General features: G+C 44.4%; 1 protein-coding gene across 1 annotated transcript in view; it reads left to right on the forward strand.

Annotated features, from left to right (window-relative positions):
- Positions 1 to 22,053, forward strand: part of LOC124795588 (protein apterous-like) — a 322,294-nt gene that overhangs the window by 281,761 nt on the left and 18,480 nt on the right. Inside the window, exon 6 of the mRNA XM_047259659.1 lies at positions 5,059 to 5,273. Within this exon, the coding sequence (XP_047115615.1) occupies positions 5,059 to 5,273 (215 nt within the window). The remainder of the gene's footprint in view (positions 1 to 5,058; positions 5,274 to 22,053) is intronic.

Genomic DNA, 22,053 nt, shown 5'->3' on the forward strand with positions numbered 1-22,053 from the left:
TCCAGATGGGTGCCACAAATGTTGACGGACGACCACACGGCTGCCTGTGTGGCGTGTTGCCAAGCAATGTTGACGCGCAACGACAGCACGAATGGGACTTTCTTTTCGTCGGTTGTGACAATGGTTGAGACGTGGATGCCATTTTTCAATCCAGAAACAAAGCGCCAATCAGCTCAATGGAAGCACACAGATTCACCGCCACCAAAAAAATTTCCGGTAACCGCCAGTGCTGAAAAAATGATGGTGTCCATGTTCTGGGACAGCGAGGGCGTAATCCTTACCCATTGCGTTCCAAAGGGCACTACGGTAACAGGTGCATCCTACGAAAATGTTTTGAAGAACAAATTCCTTCCTGCACTGCAACAAAAACGTCCGGGAAGGGCCGCGCGTTTGCTGTTTCACCAACACAAGGCACCCGCACATCGAGCTAACGTTACGCAACAGTTTCTTCGTGATAACAACTTTGAAGTGATTCCTCATGCTCCCTATTCACCTGACCTGGCTCCTAGTGTCTTTTGGCTTTTTCCAACAATGAAAGACACTCTCCGTGGCCGCACATTCACCAGCCGTGCTGCTATTGCCTCAGCGATTTTCCAGTGGTCAAAACAGACTCCTAAAGAAGCCTTCGCCGCTGCCATGGAATCATGGCGTCAGCGTTGTGAAAAATGTGTACGTCTGCAGGGCGATTACGTTGAGAAGTAACGCCAGTTTCATCGATTTCGGGTCAGTAGTTAATTAGAAAAAAAATCGGAGGCCTTAGAACTTGAATGCACCTCGTAGTTTATTTAATTTTCTGAAAGACGCGTTTCCATAATGCTTCTGACGGATTGTGGCCAGTAGAACTGTGAGCCGTATAGAATAGCCACCCATTTCTGGAGTGACGTGCCTGATCATCCTCATGGACCGAAACTAAAATTGCTGCGTAATGCTGTCTCGTCTCGACGCCTTGTGATTTAAGTAGAGTCTCTTCCACTATGCTGCATGAATAAAATTCCCAGGGGACCAGTAAAGGCGTAGAGCGTATTCACCAAACCATCAAGGCTAGAAATGAGGCAGATGTTGTTCCATCCTTGGTGACCAGATAAAAACTTTACTATGAAATGGATTTTGAACCCGGGATCTAGCCCGTAAAGAGTCAGTAACAAACTGTGGCTTTACAGGAGCACCTCCTAATAACACATGCGTGAGTGCTCGTGCCCGATTCCGCATACAGTTTTGTCAAAAATGTTCTCCATATGGTAAATCACATTAAATATCATGTAAAAAATCGAAAAGTAATTCAATTTCAGGTACTTATGAAGACATATGCGTTTGCTAATAACGAATGGAAGAAATACCTACCGCTTTTCTGAACTAAAGTCTCTATGATAGCTGTTCCATGCTTCTATATCTCGTCTGTTGTGAGGTCTCTAAAGATGAAACACTTGTTCAGGTGTGAGAGGAAGAGGAGCATAAACCATGCATTACATTATTCAAGGAAACACCGTAGAATTCATACGAAAGATACTCGTAACTCTGCAACTTCAAATCTGTTCGCGTATACATGCAAATACCATATTTTTAGATGTTCTTATGTCAAATCATTCTTTCATTTAATTCTATTTCATCCTCAAATTTGACATCCTTTAGCGACGTTTCTCCTATTTTTACTGTTACGCAACAGACATGTCTTTATTAGCAGACATTTAGGCTCACGTATTTGAGTAGCAGCATGAAGTTCAGTAGCCATTTGCACCTGTACCTTCACCGTAAAGCTTCGTGCTCGTTGTCAGGATTGTAGTTACAGTGTGAAGCCATGATAATTTTCTCAGCGACCAGAACACAGAGCTCATAGGCTGAGGGGAAGCAGCAGCATGTCAGGAAGGCATTATCGCCTTCATATGACCCACTGGCTTGCATTGGGTTGAAATACTTCACTCTGCGGACTCCGCAAGTCCGGTTGAAAATTTTTAAACAGGAAGTTTTTGAAGAGAATTCTACTAAAAGTAAAGTAAAGACAGAGACAGGCAATTACATTGATTAAGAACTCCTCTGCTCACGAACTAGATTATTGCTCATCGATTTGTTGCGTTTCAGTTTGGTGGCATAGCACGGGTAATTACATGCTTAATGTAGCAGGCTCGATCGTTTGTCTATGCCTAAAGATGCTAATAACTGTAGCAGTGTTTACCTGGAATGACAAAAGTAAGAGGAATGGAATCAGGGAAAAATATTTAGAAAATCGTTGCACCAGCAGCTACATCATGTAGGGAACAATACTACTTGGTCCATGGATGCACTGGATGAATGATTAGCACCCATATAAACAGCGATTCACAGCTGTAGCACTATTGCGACAATACAAACGGAAGTTCCTAGGGGCAGAATACCATGGGTGATTTCTTTTTAGCCGGCCGGAGTGGCCGTGCGGTTCTGGGCGCTACAGTCTGGAGCCGAGTGACCGCTCCGGTCGCAGGTTCGAATCCTGCCTCGGGCATGGATGTGTGTGATGTCCTTCCGTTAGTTAGGTTTAATTAGTTCTAAGTTCTAGGCGACTGATGACCTCAGAAGTTAAGTCGCATAGTGCTCAGAGCCATTTGATTTCTTTTTCTCGTATTGGTGGCAAGAATTCTCAAGTCAAGTGGACAGGAATATTTACAAGGACAGTATCAAACAGTACTCCTAATGAGAAGGGTATTACTGCGTAGGTTAAGATTTATTTAAAATTATTATACTTTTGCTGCATGAAATACAGTCCCAGGGCTCTAAATGCTTATTGGTTGAATAAACCAGGTGAACAGAAATACATTTATAACAAAAATAAGCGAAGGTCGTTTTCTCTATATTTTGTGCACGTGTTGCTTTGTAGCATATACAGAATCGGCAAAACTAAACTGGCCCGGAAAGCACTTTTAGATTGGCAAACCAGCTAACAGTATATTATCCCAAGGCAGATGCCGTAAGCTGGGTTGAAATGCATGAAATATTTTCTGGGCCAGTTTTAGTTTGGCCCATCCTGTATTTGAAGCGAGTCGTTTGAACAAGAGAGGACTCCACACAGATAAAGGAACCTGAATAAAGTGTTCTTAAAGTGGTTAATGTTATTAGTGACAATATTATGAAAAGGAGATGTTGATTCGCGGACAGGCATAACAAAAAGACTGTGTGTGAGCTGCATTTATGTGAATGTATGTGTGTATGTTGTTTATTTCGTAAGAAAGCCTTCTGACAGAAAATTTACATGTTTAGTAGTCTTTTTGTTCTGCCTGTCTGCGACTCATCTCCACTATACGATCAATAGCAGTCTGTCCTTTTCATAATATTGTCATTATTCCATCCTAGATTTTCCATTGTTTAATTCTATAAGTGAATTTTGCTGTTGATGGTATATTTAATGACGCACTATGACCTTTTATTTTATGTATTTATTTTGCGCTGTTTAAGGATGGCTACCATACAACCTGATATAGATGATTAGGTGTTACTTGATGATGCTTTGTTGATCGAAACTACGCTACTGGCCATTAAAATTGCTATACTACGAAGATGGCGTGCTACAGACGCGAAATTTAACCGACAGGAAGAAGATGCTGCGATATGCAAATGATTAGCTTTTCAGAGCATTCACACAAGGTTGGTGCCGGTGGCGACACCTACAACGTGCTGACATGAGGAAAGTTTCGAACTGCTTTCTCATACACAAACAGCAGTTGACCGGCGTTGCCTGGTGAAACGTTGTTGTGATCCCTCGTGTAAGGAGGAGAAATGCGTACCATCACGTTTCCGACTTTGATAAAAGTCGGATTGTAGCCTATGGCGATTGCGGTTTATCGTATCACGACATTGCTGCTCGCGTTGGTCGAGATCCAATCACTGTTAGCAGAATATGGAATCGGTGGGTTCAGGAGGGTAATACGGAACGCCGTGCTGGATCCCAACGGCCTCGTATCACTAGCAGTCGAGATGACAGGCATCTTATCCGCATGGCTGTAACGGATCGTGCAGCCACGTCTCGATCCCTGAGTCAACAGATGGGGACGTTTGCAAGACAACAACCATCTGCACGAACAGTTCGACGAAGTTTGCAGCAGCATGGACTATCAGCTCGAAGACCATGGCTGAGGTTACCCTTGACGCTGCATCACAGACTGGAGCGCCTGCGGTGGTGTACTCGACGACGAACCTGGGTGCACGAATGGCAAAACATCATTTTTTCGGATGAATCCAGGTCCTGTTTACAGCATCATGATGGTCGCATCCGTGTTTGGCGACATCGCGGTGAACACACATTGGAAGTGTGTATTCGTCATCGCCATACTGGCATATCACCTGGCGTGATAGTATGGGGTGCCATTGGTTACACGTCTCGGTCACCTCTTGTTCGCATTGACGGCACTTTGAACAGTGGACGTTACATTTGACATGTGTTACGACCCATGGCTCCACCCTTCATTCGATCCCTGCGAAACCCTACATTTCAGCAGGATAATGCACAACCGTATGTTGCAGGTCCTGTACGGGCCTTTCTGGATACAGAAAATATTCGACTGCTGCCCTGGCCAGCACATTCTCCAGACCTCTCACCAATTGAAAATATCTGGTCAATGGTGGCCGAGCAACTGGCTCGTCAAAATACGCCAGTCACTACTCTTGATGAACTGTGGTATCGTGTTGAAGCTGCATGGGGAGCTATACCTGTACACGCCATCCAAGCTCTGTTTGACTCAATGCCCAGGCGTATCAAGGCCGTTATTACGGCCAGAGGTGGCTGTTCTGGGTACTGATTTCTCAGAATCTATGCACCCAAATTGCGTGAAAATGTAATCACATGTCAGTTCTGGTATAATACATTTGTCCGATGAATACCCGTTTATCATCTGCATTTCTTCTTGGTGTAGCAATTTTAATGGCCAGTAGTGTAGTAATGAGTAGGGATTTACTTCACCAGCAGCTCTTAGTGTTTGTTAAATGTAGTTTGCCTTAGTGTATTTCGTGGGCAAGCGCCACTTATGTCAAAAACGTGCCGTTCTTTGCGCACGGTATCCGCGCGCTGACCTTGTTGTGTTCCCGCGGTTGCAGACCTGAACGCGGACTACCTGGACACGCCGTTCGGCCGCGGGCCGGGCACGCCCGGGGTGGTGAACGGCCAGCAGCGCACCAAGCGCATGCGCACTTCCTTCAAGCACCACCAGCTGCGAACCATGAAGTCCTACTTCGCCATCAACCACAATCCCGACGCCAAGGACCTGAAGCAGCTGTCGCAGAAGACGGGGCTGCCCAAGAGGGTGCTGCAGGTGAGTTGACTATGTCTGTGCTCCTGACATTCGCCTTGCGAGCAAGGGCTATACGATTCACACAAAAGTCACATCATCTGCTAAAACATGACGATTTTGTCGTCTGCTTCATCCTCTTCCCACGGTATACAGGGTGAGTCACCTAACATTACCGCTGGATATATTTCGTAAGCCAAATCAAATACTGACGAATCGATTCCACAGACCGAACGTGAGGAGAGGGGCTAGTGTAATTGGTTAATACAAACCATAAAAAAATGCACGGAAGTATGTTTTTTAACACAAATCTACGTTTTTTTAAAAATGGAACCCCGTTAGTTTTGTTAGCAGATCTGAACATATAAACAAATACGTAACCAGTGCCGTTTGTTGCACTGTAAAATGTTAATTACATCCGGAGATACTGTAACATAAAGTTGACGCTTGAGTACCACTCCTCCGCTGTTCGATCGTGTGTATCGGAGAGCACAGAATTACGTAGGGATCCAAAGAGAACGGTGATGGAGCTTAGGTACAGAAGAGACTGGAACAGCACATTACGTCCACATGATAACACCTTTCTATTGGTCTTTTTCACTGACGCACATGTACATTACCATGAGGGGTGAGGTACACGTACACACGTGGTTTCCGTTTCCAATTACGGAGTGGAATAGTGTGTGTCCCGACACGTCACGCCAATAGATGTTCAATGTGGTGGCAATCATTTGCTGCACACAATTGCAATCTCTGGCGTAATGAATGTCGTACACGCCGCATTACATCTGCACACAATTGCAATCTTTGGCGTAATGAATGTCGTACACGCCGCAGTACATCTGGTCATTCGCATATGCGAGATTGCTTATTTTGTGCTCACATATCTTAATGTTAGTAATTCTTTTAACATGTGTGCTATTAATCTCCAAAAGTTAATATCTTGCTGACTGGATAGGTTTTAAATAACCACGAGCACTGATTAGTACTGTTGACGAACTTAGTATGTGCAAAAAGAATTTATCAAAAGTAGTTTGGAAGCTTTAGGTTATTACCAGGTAGACTTTTCCACGAACACCTTTCCAGTTTTACTCGATATGTTTCGCACTGCGTAATCCCACAGAGATTTGAGTACGTCGTCATGAATTTTGTCTCGACACACCAGTGTCAGAAATGGCGCGACTACAGCAGTCGAATACCTATAGAATAACACAAGAAGCTCGTAATCCTTACTAGTGTGTTTTCCGTTTCTTTTCCTCTTTTCGAGGTAGTGTGTTTCAGTTTCTGACGTCAAGTAGCCTTATGAATAACAGGCGTCTTTGTATCGCCAGCTTGGACCATAAACAACCGTTATCAGCCTTCCGAAAAATGTCTCCGAAAAAGCTGCTACTTTGTTAGGACCCGAATGGGCCGCCCGCGTAGCAGAGCTGCCTACGAAACAAGCGCCGCGCTGCGCCAAAAACAAGACGCACAGTAGCGATGGAAGAAAGGCCTGCCGGTCCTAACGAGAAAGCCGAATCGTAAGACGCGCCGAAAACAGCGCGGGCAGTGAAAAAATAGGCAGTCCGGTTTAACAACTGTCATGTAACAGATAACGATTAACGAACTAGGAACACTGTGTTAAATGTGTGGCACACAAGAAATTGCGGCTAAGGACGCTGCGCAAGCCCTCTCGCCCTCCGTGACCCTTGACATCCCCTCCCCCAGGTCCTGCTCCCCAGTATCTGCTTCCCGAACGGACCGACACAATGGGAGTGAGTTAACGGAGCACGTGCATGCTTGAATACTTGCCTATAGACGGCTATTCGATCCTTCAGATGTAGTTCTCCTCTGGTTTCCTTACGTTGCTTGAGGGAAATGCCGGAATAGGTCTTTTGACACAGAAGATGGCCTATTTACTTCCCTATTCTTCTGAGCCTAGCAAGTACTACGTCTCTAATGACATCATGTACTGGATGTCATACCGTAATCTTCCTATCTTTTTTTTTTTTATTTAGCAATGCCTATCATAATTAGCTCCTTCTAGGCATGAAATATTTTTTCTCTTAATTTTCTCGCTCCTGCACCTGAATTTGCCGAAAATTTTCTAGTGATCTAGATAAGCGTAATTCTGTGTTCTCTGAATTCGCCACGTCTCTCGTGTTTCATTTTCCATGTTCATGCAGATACTACACATTCAAAAGTACTTAGTATGGTGAGTGACATAAGCATATTAGTCATCGAAGACAATAATTTTATCTTGGAACTCTTCCATTTGGTCCGTGTTTGCATAGAAAAACAGTAATATCATAAATTGAGTCCGCCTTGATGCAAAACACCTTGTTATTCGTTTATTTCTTTATTCTCCTAAACTAGTTACGGCGACAAGTATCACCATCATCAGTGTGTGTTTTTTTAAAATCTTATTTATTGTATGTTACAGCATGTTTTAAGCAATTATTGTCACCGTTTGCTACAATTTTCTGTGCGCTTTTTTTCTCTTTCTGTTGCCGTTTTTTACTTGTCGAACATCATGTGGTGCTCGTTGGATGATATGTAGCTGCTTTTATACACAGAAAAACAGAACTTTCGCACTTTGTTTCTGATCCAGAATATTACGACATCTTGCTGTTCGCGTGGTAGTTTGTGAGAATATAGAAATAACGAATAACAAGGTGTTTTGCATCAAGGCAGACTCAATTTCTTAAATTACTGTAGTCATCGAAGGTTCAGTGCAATCCTTAGTCTTATTCTTTTCCTCTTCCTCTTCTCCTTCTTCTTCTTCTTCTTCTTCTTCTTCTTCTTCTTCTTCTTCCTCCTCTTCCCTTTCTTCCTGAGCAGGTAGTGCTGGCATTCAGGAGGACGACAGTTCAAATCCAAATCTGAGCATCTAGATTTAGATTTTTTGTGGCTTACCTAAATCGCTCCAAGTTAGAGTAGTAGCTTCGGTCCGTTAAGATCGTAGCCGCACTATCTGTATGTTAGATGTGTTGCATATCTATCGGGGGTTACCTCATTTCGAACGCTTTGTTTGCCTGTGCGATCACTGTCTTACTAGATTCCCCAAGAAACGGGAAGTGGTAAACCATCTAGAAACGGTGTGAGGATAAATAAAGAGCCACATAAGCTACGAAAAATTTTTGTTCTACATAGTTACATATAAACCGTAATTATAGCAAAATTGAAATTGTCAATAATTAATTCAGATTTTATTCGAAAAGCGTTGATTTGTAACGTGAAATGCGGGGACGTTGCAGAGAAAAAAAGAGAGATTTATCATATAAACTAGAAAACGCAGTTTTCTCGAAGAAAGATAAAAATAAAAATAAACACAAAAATATATCAAAGATGGTTTCGGTACTTCGTCGAGCTTAAATAAAACATGTCTGTGTTGTAAGAATAAAGTTTTGCACTTATCAGAAATAATACAAAACTCTTGCCTTTAATCTTGATGAAGACTTTTTTATATTTGTTAATGTAAACTATACTTTCATCAAACATAATTGCTTTGGTTACATAAAAGCGCAGAAGTTACATGTACTAATTTTTATTAGTTATAAAATTCAGTTTATTTTTTGTAAGGATATAAAACACACTGTGGACCAACACTGAACGGTGTGCGGTTCTGATTATGTGTAAAACAAACAGAAGTCGTCTGCTCCCTGTTTCTCTCTGCTACCAATAATACCGGTAATCCTGCCATTTATTACGTCACTTATGTACTGTACCAAAAAGACCGACTTCTAGTTTTGGTAGAGAGTAATTGTACTCCAGGCAAATGCCGGGATGGTTTCTTTGAAAGGGCGCGGCCGATTTCCTTCCCATGTTTGAAACAAACCGAGCTTGTGCTCCGTCTCTAATGACCTACCTCGTTGTCGACAGGACTTCAACCTCTAAGCTTCCTTCCTTCTCTTCTTCTTCTTCTTCTTCTGTACTTTGCCCCATTTTCTCTAAGGGGTCGGCATTGTCATAGGGGTTGTGGCAGTGTTAAGTGACAGCTGATGGGCTGGTGACCTTCCTGCCGTCACCACTCCCCCCCCCCCCCCCGCCCCCCCCACTTCTGGGATGGGATCTGTGTAGCCCATCTGCCTGCGTCTGGTGCAGATCGCATGTTCAGTTGTGAGAACGTTTCCTATTAGCTTTAACAAGACGTGGAGACCAGCCATGTATTTAAAAGTTGGATGCGGGAAAGCGCCTAAAAACGACATCCAAGATGGTCGGCTCACTGGTCCTCATAGTTAATCCGTGAGGCGAATTCGATCCTGAGCAAGCTCGCCTCCCGAATCCCGGAAGCGGTCCATTAATGTTTTTGCTATCCTGGAGGATTGATGCAATCGTTAGCTTAATTGCACGAAAATGTTTATCCGTGATGGGTACACCATATCATAGTGGAAAAAATAACATATTATTAATATAGCACTGGCGGGCGGAGTGGCTCATTCCACAAGATATTGAGGCGGTAAATACTCCAGCCGTAGGTGGCGGGGGGAGGAAATAAACTAAATTAATAATTAGTCTTTACGTAATTCATGTCGGATAAGTATTGAATGAATATAGCTACAGCGTTAGTTCCTCTTGAGTTTAGCATTCATGGCTTCTATAATGAGGCACACAAAATGCCTATGATTGTTAGTTTCGGTTGTTTGCTGACTTAATGTTTACATTTACATTACCTGCAGTACTTAGACATTCGTAAATGACCTCGCAAAGAAATTAACAAGTACGTGTGGGAAGACGCTGTTGCCTCTGTTTGAGCTGGCACATCACAGACATCTAGTTGTGCGTGCTCCGTTTTCAAATAAGTCTCTCTTAGGAATATTAAGTCAGCAAACAACCGAAACTAACAATCACAGACATTGTCTGTGCCTCATTATAGAAGTCATGAATTTGGCCAACAGAGGATCCTGTGTAATCGCTCTTTCGGTAAATACGAGATCCTCTGTAACAGCTCCACCTGCAAGTAGGTGGTCAACTGCACGCATTCTATCGGCAAGACCCTCTGCAAACGCTGATTCGCAAAAGACGTCTCTCTCTTCAGTCGTTCCATCGGCAGTTAGGGAAAGGAGATAATGGTATAACGTCTTGTCAACTTCAGTGTCATTAGACGCCGGCCATTAACTCGGATTATGGAGGTACGGGGAAGACAACCGACGGTGCCCTACGAAAATGGTTTAAATGGCTCTGAGCACTATGGGACTCAACTGCTGAGGTCATTAGTCCCCTAGAACTTAGAACTAGTTAAACCTAACTAACCTAAGGACGTCACAAACATCCATGCCCGAGGCAGGATTCGAATCTGCGACCGTAGCGGTCTTGCGGTTCCAGACTGCAGCGCCTTTAACCGCACGGCCACTTCGGCCGGCGCCCTACCAAAGGAACCATTCCTGTAGTGGCCTTAAGTAATTCAGGGAAACCACGGAAAACCTAAACGTAGATGGCCGGACGGGGATTTGGACCGACACCCTCACGAAAGCGAATACAGTGTCTTCCCATTGTAATGCTCCGCTCTGTAAATCCAGTGGCCCTCTGTAAGGTCTCCTTTAGTAGGGAGGTGGTGCTCCATAAGTGCTCGTCGTCGGGGCGTTAAACCTGATCTTTGTTGTTTCCTTCCCTGCATAAGCGCCAAACTGCCGTAAGCGCGCCATTAACAAGTAGGTAATCCTCTCTAAGCAGTCCACCTGTTCTCATAGTATTGTGCTACATACTCATAGTCATGTTCATGACTCAGCCTAGTACATATTGTGAATAACAACTATAACAGATGGTTAATTTATATCGACAAACAGTTGCAACAAGTCACTTAATGAAACGTAGTCTTTATAGCTACTGTAAATATAACTGATTTAATGCACACTTGAAAGTAAAACTGCCATCATCCCGAAGGTTATTTTGTACACATCAATGCTGCTCCTTTTATTGGACATGGTATGCCTGTAATTTACTTCGGTTTTCGATCTGACTTACCCAGCCATAGGGGGCCTACAGTTTATCGCGGACTCCGACGAACGGTGCATTTCACATTAACATTACCAGAGGTGAGAGAAGTGACAAAAGAAAACTATAAAGAAATCTACGAACACATGTGGCTCGAACCTCAGCCCGCTGGATCCGCAATTTGGCGCTTGCTCACTGTTTTTGTTTTTTAAGTCTTCCTTCCTCCCGTATAAACCTCTCTTTTCGCTCTCCATTTTGCGTATTCGCGATCCGGCTTCTTTGCCATTTCTGGCTCCTGCTGGTATGAACAGTTGAAATTAAATAACTTGCAATGTCAGTTGCAATGCCGACGAGGAGCACATAGGACGTTCAATTCGGTAACAGGGCTAATCAGTCAAATCTAAAGACCGAAAATTCAGCTAAGTGCCTAGGAATTAACAGGCTCAAATGGCTCTGAGCACTATGGGACTTAACATCTGAGGTCATCAGTCCCCTAGATTGGATTGGATTGTTTTGGGGGAAGAGGCCAAACAGCGAGGTCATCTGTCTCGTCGGATTAGGGAAGAACGGGGAAGGAAGTCGGCCGTGCCCTTTCAAAGGAACCACCCCGGCATTTGCCTGGAGCGATTTAGGGAAATCACGGAAAACCTAAATCAGGATGGCCGGACGCGGGATTAAACCGTCTTCCTCCCGAATGCGAGTACAGTGTGCTAACCACTGCGCCACCTCGCTCGGTCTAACATTAACAGGGTTCATCGAGAAAGTTCAAAGTGGAGCTGCACGTTTTGTATTATCGAGAAATAGGTGAGAGAGTGTCACTGACATGTTACAGAATTTGGTGTGAACGTCATCAAAAGAAAGGCATTTCCCGTTGCGGCGGATCTTCTCACGAAATTTCAGTCACCAACTTTCTCCTCAGTTTGTTGACGGCTTTCATAGGGAGAAACTATCATTATCATAAAGTAAGATTATCCAGAGCTTGCACGGAAAGACGTAGGTGTTCGTTTTTTCCTCGCTCTGTACGAGATTGGAATAGTAGAGAATACTGTGGAGGTGGTTTGATAAACCCTGTGCCAGGCAGTTAAGTGTGATTTGCAGAGCATCCATGTAGATGTAAATGTAGAAATGCCAGGTAGTTTGTCCTCCATTAAGTGCTCCATTGTAAGTGTGGGGTAGGTTTATGAAAATAAGCGCGCAGAGCCTTTTACCTGAAGATGGAAGTGTTAAATCTGGAATCCTATCGTCTTTGCGACGAACTTTGTGCCGTAGAATCGATGTTATGACTTTGGCTTAGTCATTTAACTGCTGCTCTGGTACCGTATCTGAAAACAACAGTGAAGGTTGGGAATATGCCGTCTGAGAATGTGGAGCGATTTTATTCAAGTTCGTCAGTGCGTAAATCGTCGTCGCGTTGGCAGAGACAAGAATAGCGTACGCGGCTGGCCGCCTGCATATCGCCCGGTGACGAGTGCCTCACCTTACGGACAACACGCTGCCGACATACGACGAGGCTATGATGGTAGCGCGAATCGTTTGTTTGTAGTAACTGATGCAGTATACGTAACTGCAAAAGAGACGAAGAGAGGAATAAAAAAAGTGTCTCAGTCGGCGAAACGAGACACGGTTCGGACAAAGCGCTGGGGCTCGGCTCGTTCGCGGCCGGCTCCCCTTTCTTTTCATTTCAGCTCGTTTGATTTCTGGAGAAAGCGCCGACAGTAAAAGGGGGTATAAAGCGCGCGCCGCGGGGCGACCGGGGTTTCGTCACCGGCTGGTCCGCCGTCGCGAGGGATAATGTCGCCATTAAAGTCTCGCGGTTGGGTGGGCATGCGCCCGATAAGTGAAGGCGGAGGGGCACCGGACGGCACGGCCTTCCTTAATGATAAGGAGCCGGCCCGGCGGCCGGCAAGAGGCGCCGTAAAACTGTGCTAAGTGCTCCGGCCCCCACAAATAATACGCCGCCGCTCGCCGCTTCGCTCCTTCATTTTTATTTCTTCCTGCCTCTTGTACGAATGTTTTCCTCGCTCTTTTTTTTTTTGACAGAAAAACGAGTGTGGAGAGGACCTCAGCCGCTAGAGGTTGCTAATGCACACGTATACAAATAACAGCTGTCGTTTGGGCCGACCGGGGACGAGACCTCTTCGTATAAAGTTTCTCTTCACTGTACATTTGGCCCGGCGTGATGGTGCCTTGAAAAGCTTCCGCCGCTGTGTTACTGGCAGGAGTGGAGGAGCAAGCGTACTTCGTCCTGCAGTAATGTGGAACGACGTGAGAGGAAGGTAGATACTGTATGAAAGTGGCCAGAGAACCCTTCTCTGAAGCAAAACAAGGATCAGCTTTTTGGAACTGATCCTTCTTTTTCTTTCGTTTATTTCTACTGTCCTTCTCTACGCTGTCAGCAGTGGTTTGAGAAACGTATAGCTAACAGTCGTAAGCTGTTGCTGGATGAAATCAACAACAGTGTGGGAACAGGGTGGCGATGTTAGTTATGTTTGTATGGCAGCAAAACCGTAAATACTTTGTGAGATGTTGCGAGCATTTTTGTAATGGACTCAGAATCTGATACTGGAATCCACTTTTTTAATTTTATTTGTCATTTAAAAATCGCATTGTATCAGCATATTCTAGCAGTACTTCTGTATTTCAGAACATAAAAATATTTTCATTAATCCTGTATAGTACTGCCATCCAGTCTTCTTCCTCATCTAATACTTCGGTACGTACAGTGAGTCAGTTTGCATTTAGATGCCGTCTGATAATGAAGAACTGATACGCTATATAAATGTTTGACGAGTCAGATCCACAAGTCCTATCGGACATGTCCGATCCACACGCCCATCGAGCGGCACCTGTCTACATCTACATCTACGTGATTACTCTGTTATTCACAATAAAGTGCCTGGCAGAGGGTTCAATGAACCACTTTATTGCTGTCTCTCTACCGTTCCACTCTCGAACGGCACGCGGGAAAAACAAGCACTTAAATATTTCTGTGCGAGCCCTGATTTCTCTTCTGTCGTGATGATCATTTCTCCTGATATAGGTGGGTGCCAACAGAATGTTTTCGCAATCGGAGGAGAAAACTGCTCACTGAAATTTCATGAGAAGATCGCGTCGCAACGAAAAACGCCTTTGTTTTAATGATTGCAACTCCAATTCACGTACCATGTCTGTGGCACTATCTCCCCTATTTCGCGATAATACAAAGCGACCTGCCCTTCTTTGTACTTTTTCGATCTCATCCGTCAGTCCCACCTGATGTGGATCCCACACCGCACAGCAATACTCCAGAATAGGGCGGACAAGCGTGGTGTAAGCAGTCTCTTTAGTAGACCTGTTGCACCTTCTAAGTGTTCTGCCAATGAATCACAGTGTTTGGTTTGCTCTACCCACAATATTATCTATATGATCGTTCCAATTTAGGTTATTTGTAATTGTAATCCGTAACTATTTAGTTGAATTTACAGCCTACAGATTGGTGTGACTTATCGTTTAATCGAAATTTAGTACTCATGTGAATAACTTCACACTTTTCCTTATTCATGGTCAATTGCCACTTTTCGCACCATACAGATATCTTAACTAAATCATTTTGCAAGTTCTTTTGATCATCTGCAAACAACTAAGACGGCTACTCACATTGTCTCCTATGTCGTTAATATAGATCACGAACAATAGAGGGCATATAACACTTCCTTGGGGAACGCCGGATATTACTTCTGTTTTACTCGACGACTTTACGTCTGTTACTACGAACTGTGACCTTTCACTAATCCAGTCGCACAACTGAGACGTTATTCCGTAGGCACGCAGTTTGGTTAGAAGATGCCAGTGAGGAACGGTGCCGAAAGCCTTCTGGAAATCAAAAAATATGAAATCAATTTGACATCCCCTGTCGATAGCACTTATTACTTCATGAGTATAAAGAGCTAGTTGTGTTTCAAAAGAACGATATTTTCTGAAACCGTGCTGACTATGTGTCAATAAATCTTTTTTTTCGAGGTATTTCATAATGTTCGAATAGGGTATATGTTCCAAAACCCTACTGCAAATCGACGTTAGTGATATGGGCCTGTAATTCAGCGGATTACTCCTACTTCCCTTTTTGAGTATTGGTGTGACTTGAGCAATTTTCCGGTCTTTAGGTACGTATTTTTCTGTGAGCGAGTGGTTGTATGTAATTGCTAAATATGGATCTATTTTATCAGCATACTCTGAGAAGAACCTGACTGGTATACAATCTGGACCGGAGGCCTTGCCTTTATTAAGTGATTTAAGCTGCTTCGTTACACCGAGGATATCTACTTCTATGTTTCTCATCTTGGCAGTTGTTCTTGATTGGATTTCAGGAATATTTACTTCGTCTTCTTTGGTGAAGGAGTTTCGGAAAACCGTGTTTAATAGCTGGGCTTTAGTGGCACTGTCATCAGTGACTTCATCGTTATTATCGCTCAGTGAAGGTATTGATTGCGTCTTGCCACTGGTGTGCATTATGTGTGAGCAGAATATCTATCTATCCGCAGCCCCTTCCCATTTCCTCCATGTTCGCTCTCTGAGATTCCCTCAGGAGGTCGCAAAGAACAGACAGTATGCATTCATATTATTTGATTGGCCTAGCTGGGCAATGGACCCACTTTCTTCAGTGTGAATACACAAATGCGTCCGACCATCTGTGGGAATAAGAGAGCGAACATGGACGAAATGGACAGGGGCTGCAGGTAGGTGGCGATCGATGGAAATATGGATCGACCGCGAGGCGAGTCGAGATAGTCCGTGCAGTTGTCCCGGATGACGCAGTGGTTAACGCACGTGGCTGGTAAGCAGTAGATCCCGGGTTCGAATCCCAGTCCAGTACTCAGTTTCACTCGCCGCCGCTGATTCCGCGTAATGTCGCGACCCGGCCGCCAGCAGTGATCCCCTCCATTTCCTTTCCTTTGTTGCCCTCTCCATCTTCAGTTTACATACAATGTACAACACGTGCAGAATCTGGATGGTGTCTGTTCTTTTAGGCATGTATTAACGTTTGTCGTGTCACAAAAGGTGCCCGTATTGAACACCCTAGTGTTAGCTGAGAACTTGGTTAGATACTCTGACCACTGATGGGTGTATGTTTGCTGTAAGTCTTGTAGATTTTGAGCAGTATTCTTCCGAAATCCTCTGAGGTAACAATGGATTATTGTGTATGTGCCCTCCATCCCAACATTTGAAAACAGAAAGTCGGGTAATATTATAATATTGTTTCTTCTGACTACAACCTTTATTAAAAAAGCGGTGCATTAGTGGTTTTCACTGAAAAAGAAGACTGTTGATGAAAAGATTAAACTGATCGTCATCATCTCCTTCCATGGACTAGGTATTGTCACGTGTTCCGGTCGGTGTCATCCAGCCATCTCTTACGAGGTCTACTTAGTTCTCTCTTTCCAGTTGGCCGATAATTCATTACCTTTTTTGCAGTCTATCTTCTACCAATACGATCCTTCCATTTCATTCTCTTCTATGCTCTCTTGTCATTAGCTGAAAATATTTCTAAATCTGATCTTATCGTTTCATTCCTTACTCCATCCATTTTATCACAGTTCCTTACATACCTCGTCAACTTCGCCTCTGCTGCCAGTACACATGATTTTTCTTATTTTGTTGCCGTCCATGATTCGGGTACATATACGAGAGTAGGTACAGCCATAACTTGATAAAATTTCATTAATGTTGCCTTCATTATATTTCTTCTTAAAGTTCTTTCAGTTGCTTCGCAGACATCTTGATATTTAGTAATCTTATTCGCAATGTCCTTGTCACACTTAAAACTAATTTCACATCCTACATGGCCGAAGTAGGATACTTGTTCTAAAATTTTCTCACTATCATTATTTTAGATCTGGCTGCATTCTTCCCTTTGAAAGTTCTTCGTCTTATTTGCAGTTGTAGTTGAGCTGTAGTGGATTGCGTTGTGGATAAGATCTGGTCATCTGCATGTAAGAGAGTATTTAAAGGTACGCTAGACCCTATTTTAATTTCTATACTTCATCTTCGGAATTCATAACCAGGTCGTCAGTATAATACATTAAATAAAGTGGGTGACGGACTATATGCTTGTCGAACACCTTGGTTACTTAAAATTAGATCCGACTTTTAAACATTTGAACTTACAATTATTTTAGTATGTACATTAAGACTTTTATCGTATTAAAAAGGTATACAGGAAAACCTTTTCATTGCCAGTATTTTTCACAAAAGGGTTCCTTTTACCTTATCAAGGCTTTCTTCCATTCAATAAAAAATAGACTAAAGGCGATTCTAAGTCAAATTTCCGACGTTTTTCAGTGATCTTGTAACACTACGCTACTGCGCACGATACTTATTAAAGCCTGTACTTATTAAAGCCTGTACTATGGTAAGTTGACGGGCATCACCTCATAAGAAAGGATTTTGATATATATGTTGACCGCGTGCACCAGAATGGAGGCAAAATCAGACTTTCACCCACTCAGTAACAACAATGATACGTCAAGCAAGTCTGAAGTGCAACTACACGTTAGGACGGACAAGAAACAACACAGCAGATGCTACCAATTTGTTAATAAAACGGTCGCCAGCCTAATTAGGCATTAATTGAGTTTCTTCCCAGTACAAGTTGAAGTACGTGTATGCAAAACACCACGTAATAACACTGCATAATATGGTAAATTTTAGAACCAGAAAATCTACTGAACTAATAATTTCACTTTCTGTACTAATATGAACAAGCCATAAATACACAACAATACACTATAATGTTTACTACAAACTTCGTACAGTCTATTGATCTGATTAAAATCGGGCATAAGCTACCCTAGAAATAGCACTTTCGAAACACCCATACAATGTCAATTTTGAAAAAGGTAAAACACTGATAAATTTTGGTTTTATATTGACTTTAACTTTGCTGGTCAAATCAGTTCAGTACACTTCAGAATTCAAATGTATAGAAAAGAAAAAGGGGGGGGGGGGGACCCTGAAACTGTTATGATCACTGTATTGAAACTATTAACTATTGAAAGCATTAAGCACTCAAGATTTCCAATATATGAGTTACTACTCTTTTTGTCTTATTTCTTGCTTATTTAACTACCATTATTTTTGTCTCAAATTGACTAAACTTAATTACTAAACCAATTTCAACATTATCTTCCAACTTCATCAGACCTATATTATTTGCCTATATATTCATTAACAACAAAGTTCTTTAAACATCATTGTAACATAGATAGGTCTGCAGGTAATTATTATTAACATAAACTTTAAATCTTCATCTCGGGACACTCGGATTGCACAACATGTGGAAAGGACCCTGTCTAGGTTAGTGATGAGGATAATTAAATGATAGGACAGTTCTGGTAAAAGTTAAGTTGTTATTGAACAGTCAGGAACAAAAGTAACACTGGCCCGCACGAATACAGTACTAAAAGTTTCAACCTGTTCGTATCGATGCGGCGGTTGGCGGGCGGCGAGATGGCGAGGCGCAGAGCACACATACAATCACAGTTATGGCTCTTGATGTATCGGCACTTTACTTCTTCATAGCGTCGCAATACTTTTCCATTTAGTGCCTATGGAATATAGCCATGCTGTATATTCGTCGGAAACGGCACATCCGAGGCTCAATGAAATCACGTTTTCCAGGAGAGCCTCCTCGATCCAGAGCGTGTTTCTCAGACCGATGCCCAACTCCGACTACGACTGCTGAGCCCGTTATGCCGTGCCGCCCTGTGTGCATTTTCCCGCGCTCGCCTGCCATCCACCTTTTACCGCTCCCCTACAGACAGGGTATTCACCAAAGGTTTTGCATTCTACATATCCTAATACATTGCCTATGTATGGACCAGGCGCACAATTACAACTTTAACATCTTACAACAGTTTCAACATTTCTTAAATTTCCATTTTGTTATAATATTGCTTGCAATTTGACATAAACATTAATACTCACATCGAAAATTGTTTACAGTTCCTTTAACATAATGGCATGAAACAAAAAAGAAATGAAATCAGAACATAGATTATACTAATTTATCGAAAAACAGAAGCAAAAATTATTATACGTACAATAGTATAACGTTGTTGTTGTTACAATCTGTCGTATTATAAATAGATTATTGTTAAACTAATGTCTCTTTCTGAAGCCTAATGGTTCGGTAACACACCTGCCTTCAAATGCCTTCTTTGGAGTAGGAATGATCACGTGCAGTCTAATGATTTTTCGCCAGTGTCATACACCGCCGGACAAAAAGTTAGCACACCTTGTTAGAGGTTTCCTATTCACTCAAGATTTATTGTTGCAACAGTGCATATGGAGTACATGAAATGATTACATTTACAGATCAACAGCACAAGAAGTTCCGAAATATCAGGTATCGACCCATCCTGAAACTCCCATAGTGGTACTTGGTGTAGCCTCCAAGGGCGGCAGTGCAGGCTCAGACTCTGGAATCCAGTCGTTCGTACAGATGGCGAAACCTGGCCTGGGGTACGTTATTCCACATCTACTCGACCTGTCCACGCAGTTGATGGCCGACAAGTCGTACGAGTGACTTTTCGTTTGATCTTATCGATTGGAGACAACTCCGGAGATTGTGATGGCTAGGGAAATTGCTACACGTGTTGTAGAGTCCCGTTTGGTCCCATGGAAACTGTGTGGTCGAGTATTATCTTGTTGGAACAAGGCATCATCCTCCTGTCGCAAGGACGGCAAAAGAACGGGTCTAACAACATTCTGTATGTTCCGAGTGGTGGTTTGCGTCTCCTCCAGGAAAACCAAAGGTGGGGAATATGTGTAACTTTCCGCACCGCAAGGCTAATGGGCTGGGGTGCGAAAAGTTACAACGGAGTGTCTTGGACGAATGCACGCTATGGGATAACGCTCACCAGGTCTAGGTCGTACGAGCAAACGACCGTCACTTGCAGGCAGAACCTGCTTTCGTCACTGAAGACCTGGCGAGCACATTGATGCTGCGGCGTGAGTGGGAGATGGGGTGGACGTGTGCGTGCCACTAGTCCCATTGCTAACAACCGGTTTGCAACAGTTCTTGTTGACAAGTGCTGCATGGACTGTGCTGTTTGGATGACCACAACATCATTTGCGGCTGTGAGAATGTTCATGTGATCACTTATACCAGCATCGTTGCTGACGCAGCTCGGTCAAGTTTTATGGCAGTTCTCCGAAAGGACCAACACGGTTCTCGGAAGGCGACAATTTTTTACCTCTTTCAACCTGAGTTGGCTGTACGGAGCACGAGCGCGTAACCGTGGCTTGGTTGCCTGCTTGCTTCACGCGTTTGCGCCAAAGTGAACCTTCTGGCTGTTTCTTTCTTTCTCGGGCATTTGTCCCGCTCCAACGCGGGAACGGCTTTGTTATTACGGATTTGGCAGTGTTAATGGCAGAGGGTGGCCGGATGCCCTTCCTGCCGCCACCCCAAACCCCCGGAACGGAAGTAGTGAACCCCAGCTGTGTGCGTCTAGTGTAAGTCATGAAAGAGTGCGAACATTTTCAGATGTCTGTGAGTCGTCTAACTGAGGCGGAGCAGGCCGAAGTGGCCGTGCGGTTAAAGGCGCTGCAGTCTGGAACCGCAAGACCGCTACGGTCGCAGGTTCGAATCCTGCCTCGGGCATGGATGTTTGTGATGTCCTTAGGTTAGTTAGGTTTAACTAGTTCTAAATTCTAGGGGACTAATGACCTCAGCAGTTGAGTCCCATAGTGCTCAGAGCCAATTGAACCATTTTTGAACTGAGGCGGAACTTGTGGACCAGCCCGGTATTCACATAGCGGGATGTGGAAAACCGCCTAAAAACCTCATCCAGGCTGGCCGGCATACCGGCCCTCGTCGTTAATCCGCCTGGCGGATTCGATCCGGGGCCGGCGCGCCTACCCGAGTCCAGGGAGCAGCGTATTAGCGCTCTCGGCTACTCTGGCGTGTACGAAGTGAGCCTTCAGGCTGTGAGCATTCCTTATTAAATGCTTGACAAAGATAACGCTCTGATAGCTATGCTACTACCCTATCTGTTCGCGGAACAGATAAATAGGTCTGTGGTTCGTGGTCGGTGATCCAAAGGTATGTCAGTCAGAAACGTCGGAAGATTCTCTGTTTCTTTTAGTCTACCTGAACATCTGACACGGCTCAGGGAAACACGGCATCGGCCCTGCAGCGAGTCAAGCTGTACCCAAACAGTCTGCCAGCAGCCCCAAACAGGCACGGCAAGTTTGCCGGCAGAGCCCGCTTCGGCCCTGCAGCCGCAGCCGGTCGGCGTCAGGCGTCGGCGCGTGGGCGTCGCGTAATTGGGCCCTCAGCCCCGGCCACGGCCGCAGCTCCTGGGACGTCGCCGTCGGCGTCGGCGTCTGGCGCGACGCCCGCAGGCGGGCAGCGCCGCGGCGCAATGGGGCGCAGCGCCGTTTATACGGGCGGCGGCCCGCGCCTCGCGCCCGCCGTCTGATCTCGCCGTCGCGTGTGTCACACACACTCACTCACACCCACACTCACACGCTCGCGCGCGCGGCCTGCGGATAATCAGTGACACGCCGCAGGCGGCGCACGCACAAAAACAGCCGCCGGCGCGCATATTTCACCCGCCTTTGAGGCGCGCCCTGGCTCCTTCTTTCCGCTCCTCGGCCGGTTCCGACCCGCACTCGCCTCGCAGAGGGCGCGGAGCTGGAAGGGACGAAGGAAAAAGAGGCAAGGAGACGAAGAGAAACGGCGCCGTCGCCGGTAAATAACAGCGCGACGTTCGGGAGCTGCCGCAATGAAATATCCCGAGACAGCAAGTAATCGGTGAAGGCTAAACAGCAGTTTATCATACGTCTTCCCCCCGTATATCGTAGTTTTCTGTGGCCGCTGTTCCGAAACTTCACTGCTAATACGTTCCAT

The sequence above is a fragment of the Schistocerca piceifrons genome, chromosome 4, assembly GCF_021461385.2.
Source record: "Schistocerca piceifrons isolate TAMUIC-IGC-003096 chromosome 4, iqSchPice1.1, whole genome shotgun sequence".
Taxonomy (NCBI): domain Eukaryota; kingdom Metazoa; phylum Arthropoda; class Insecta; order Orthoptera; family Acrididae; genus Schistocerca; species Schistocerca piceifrons.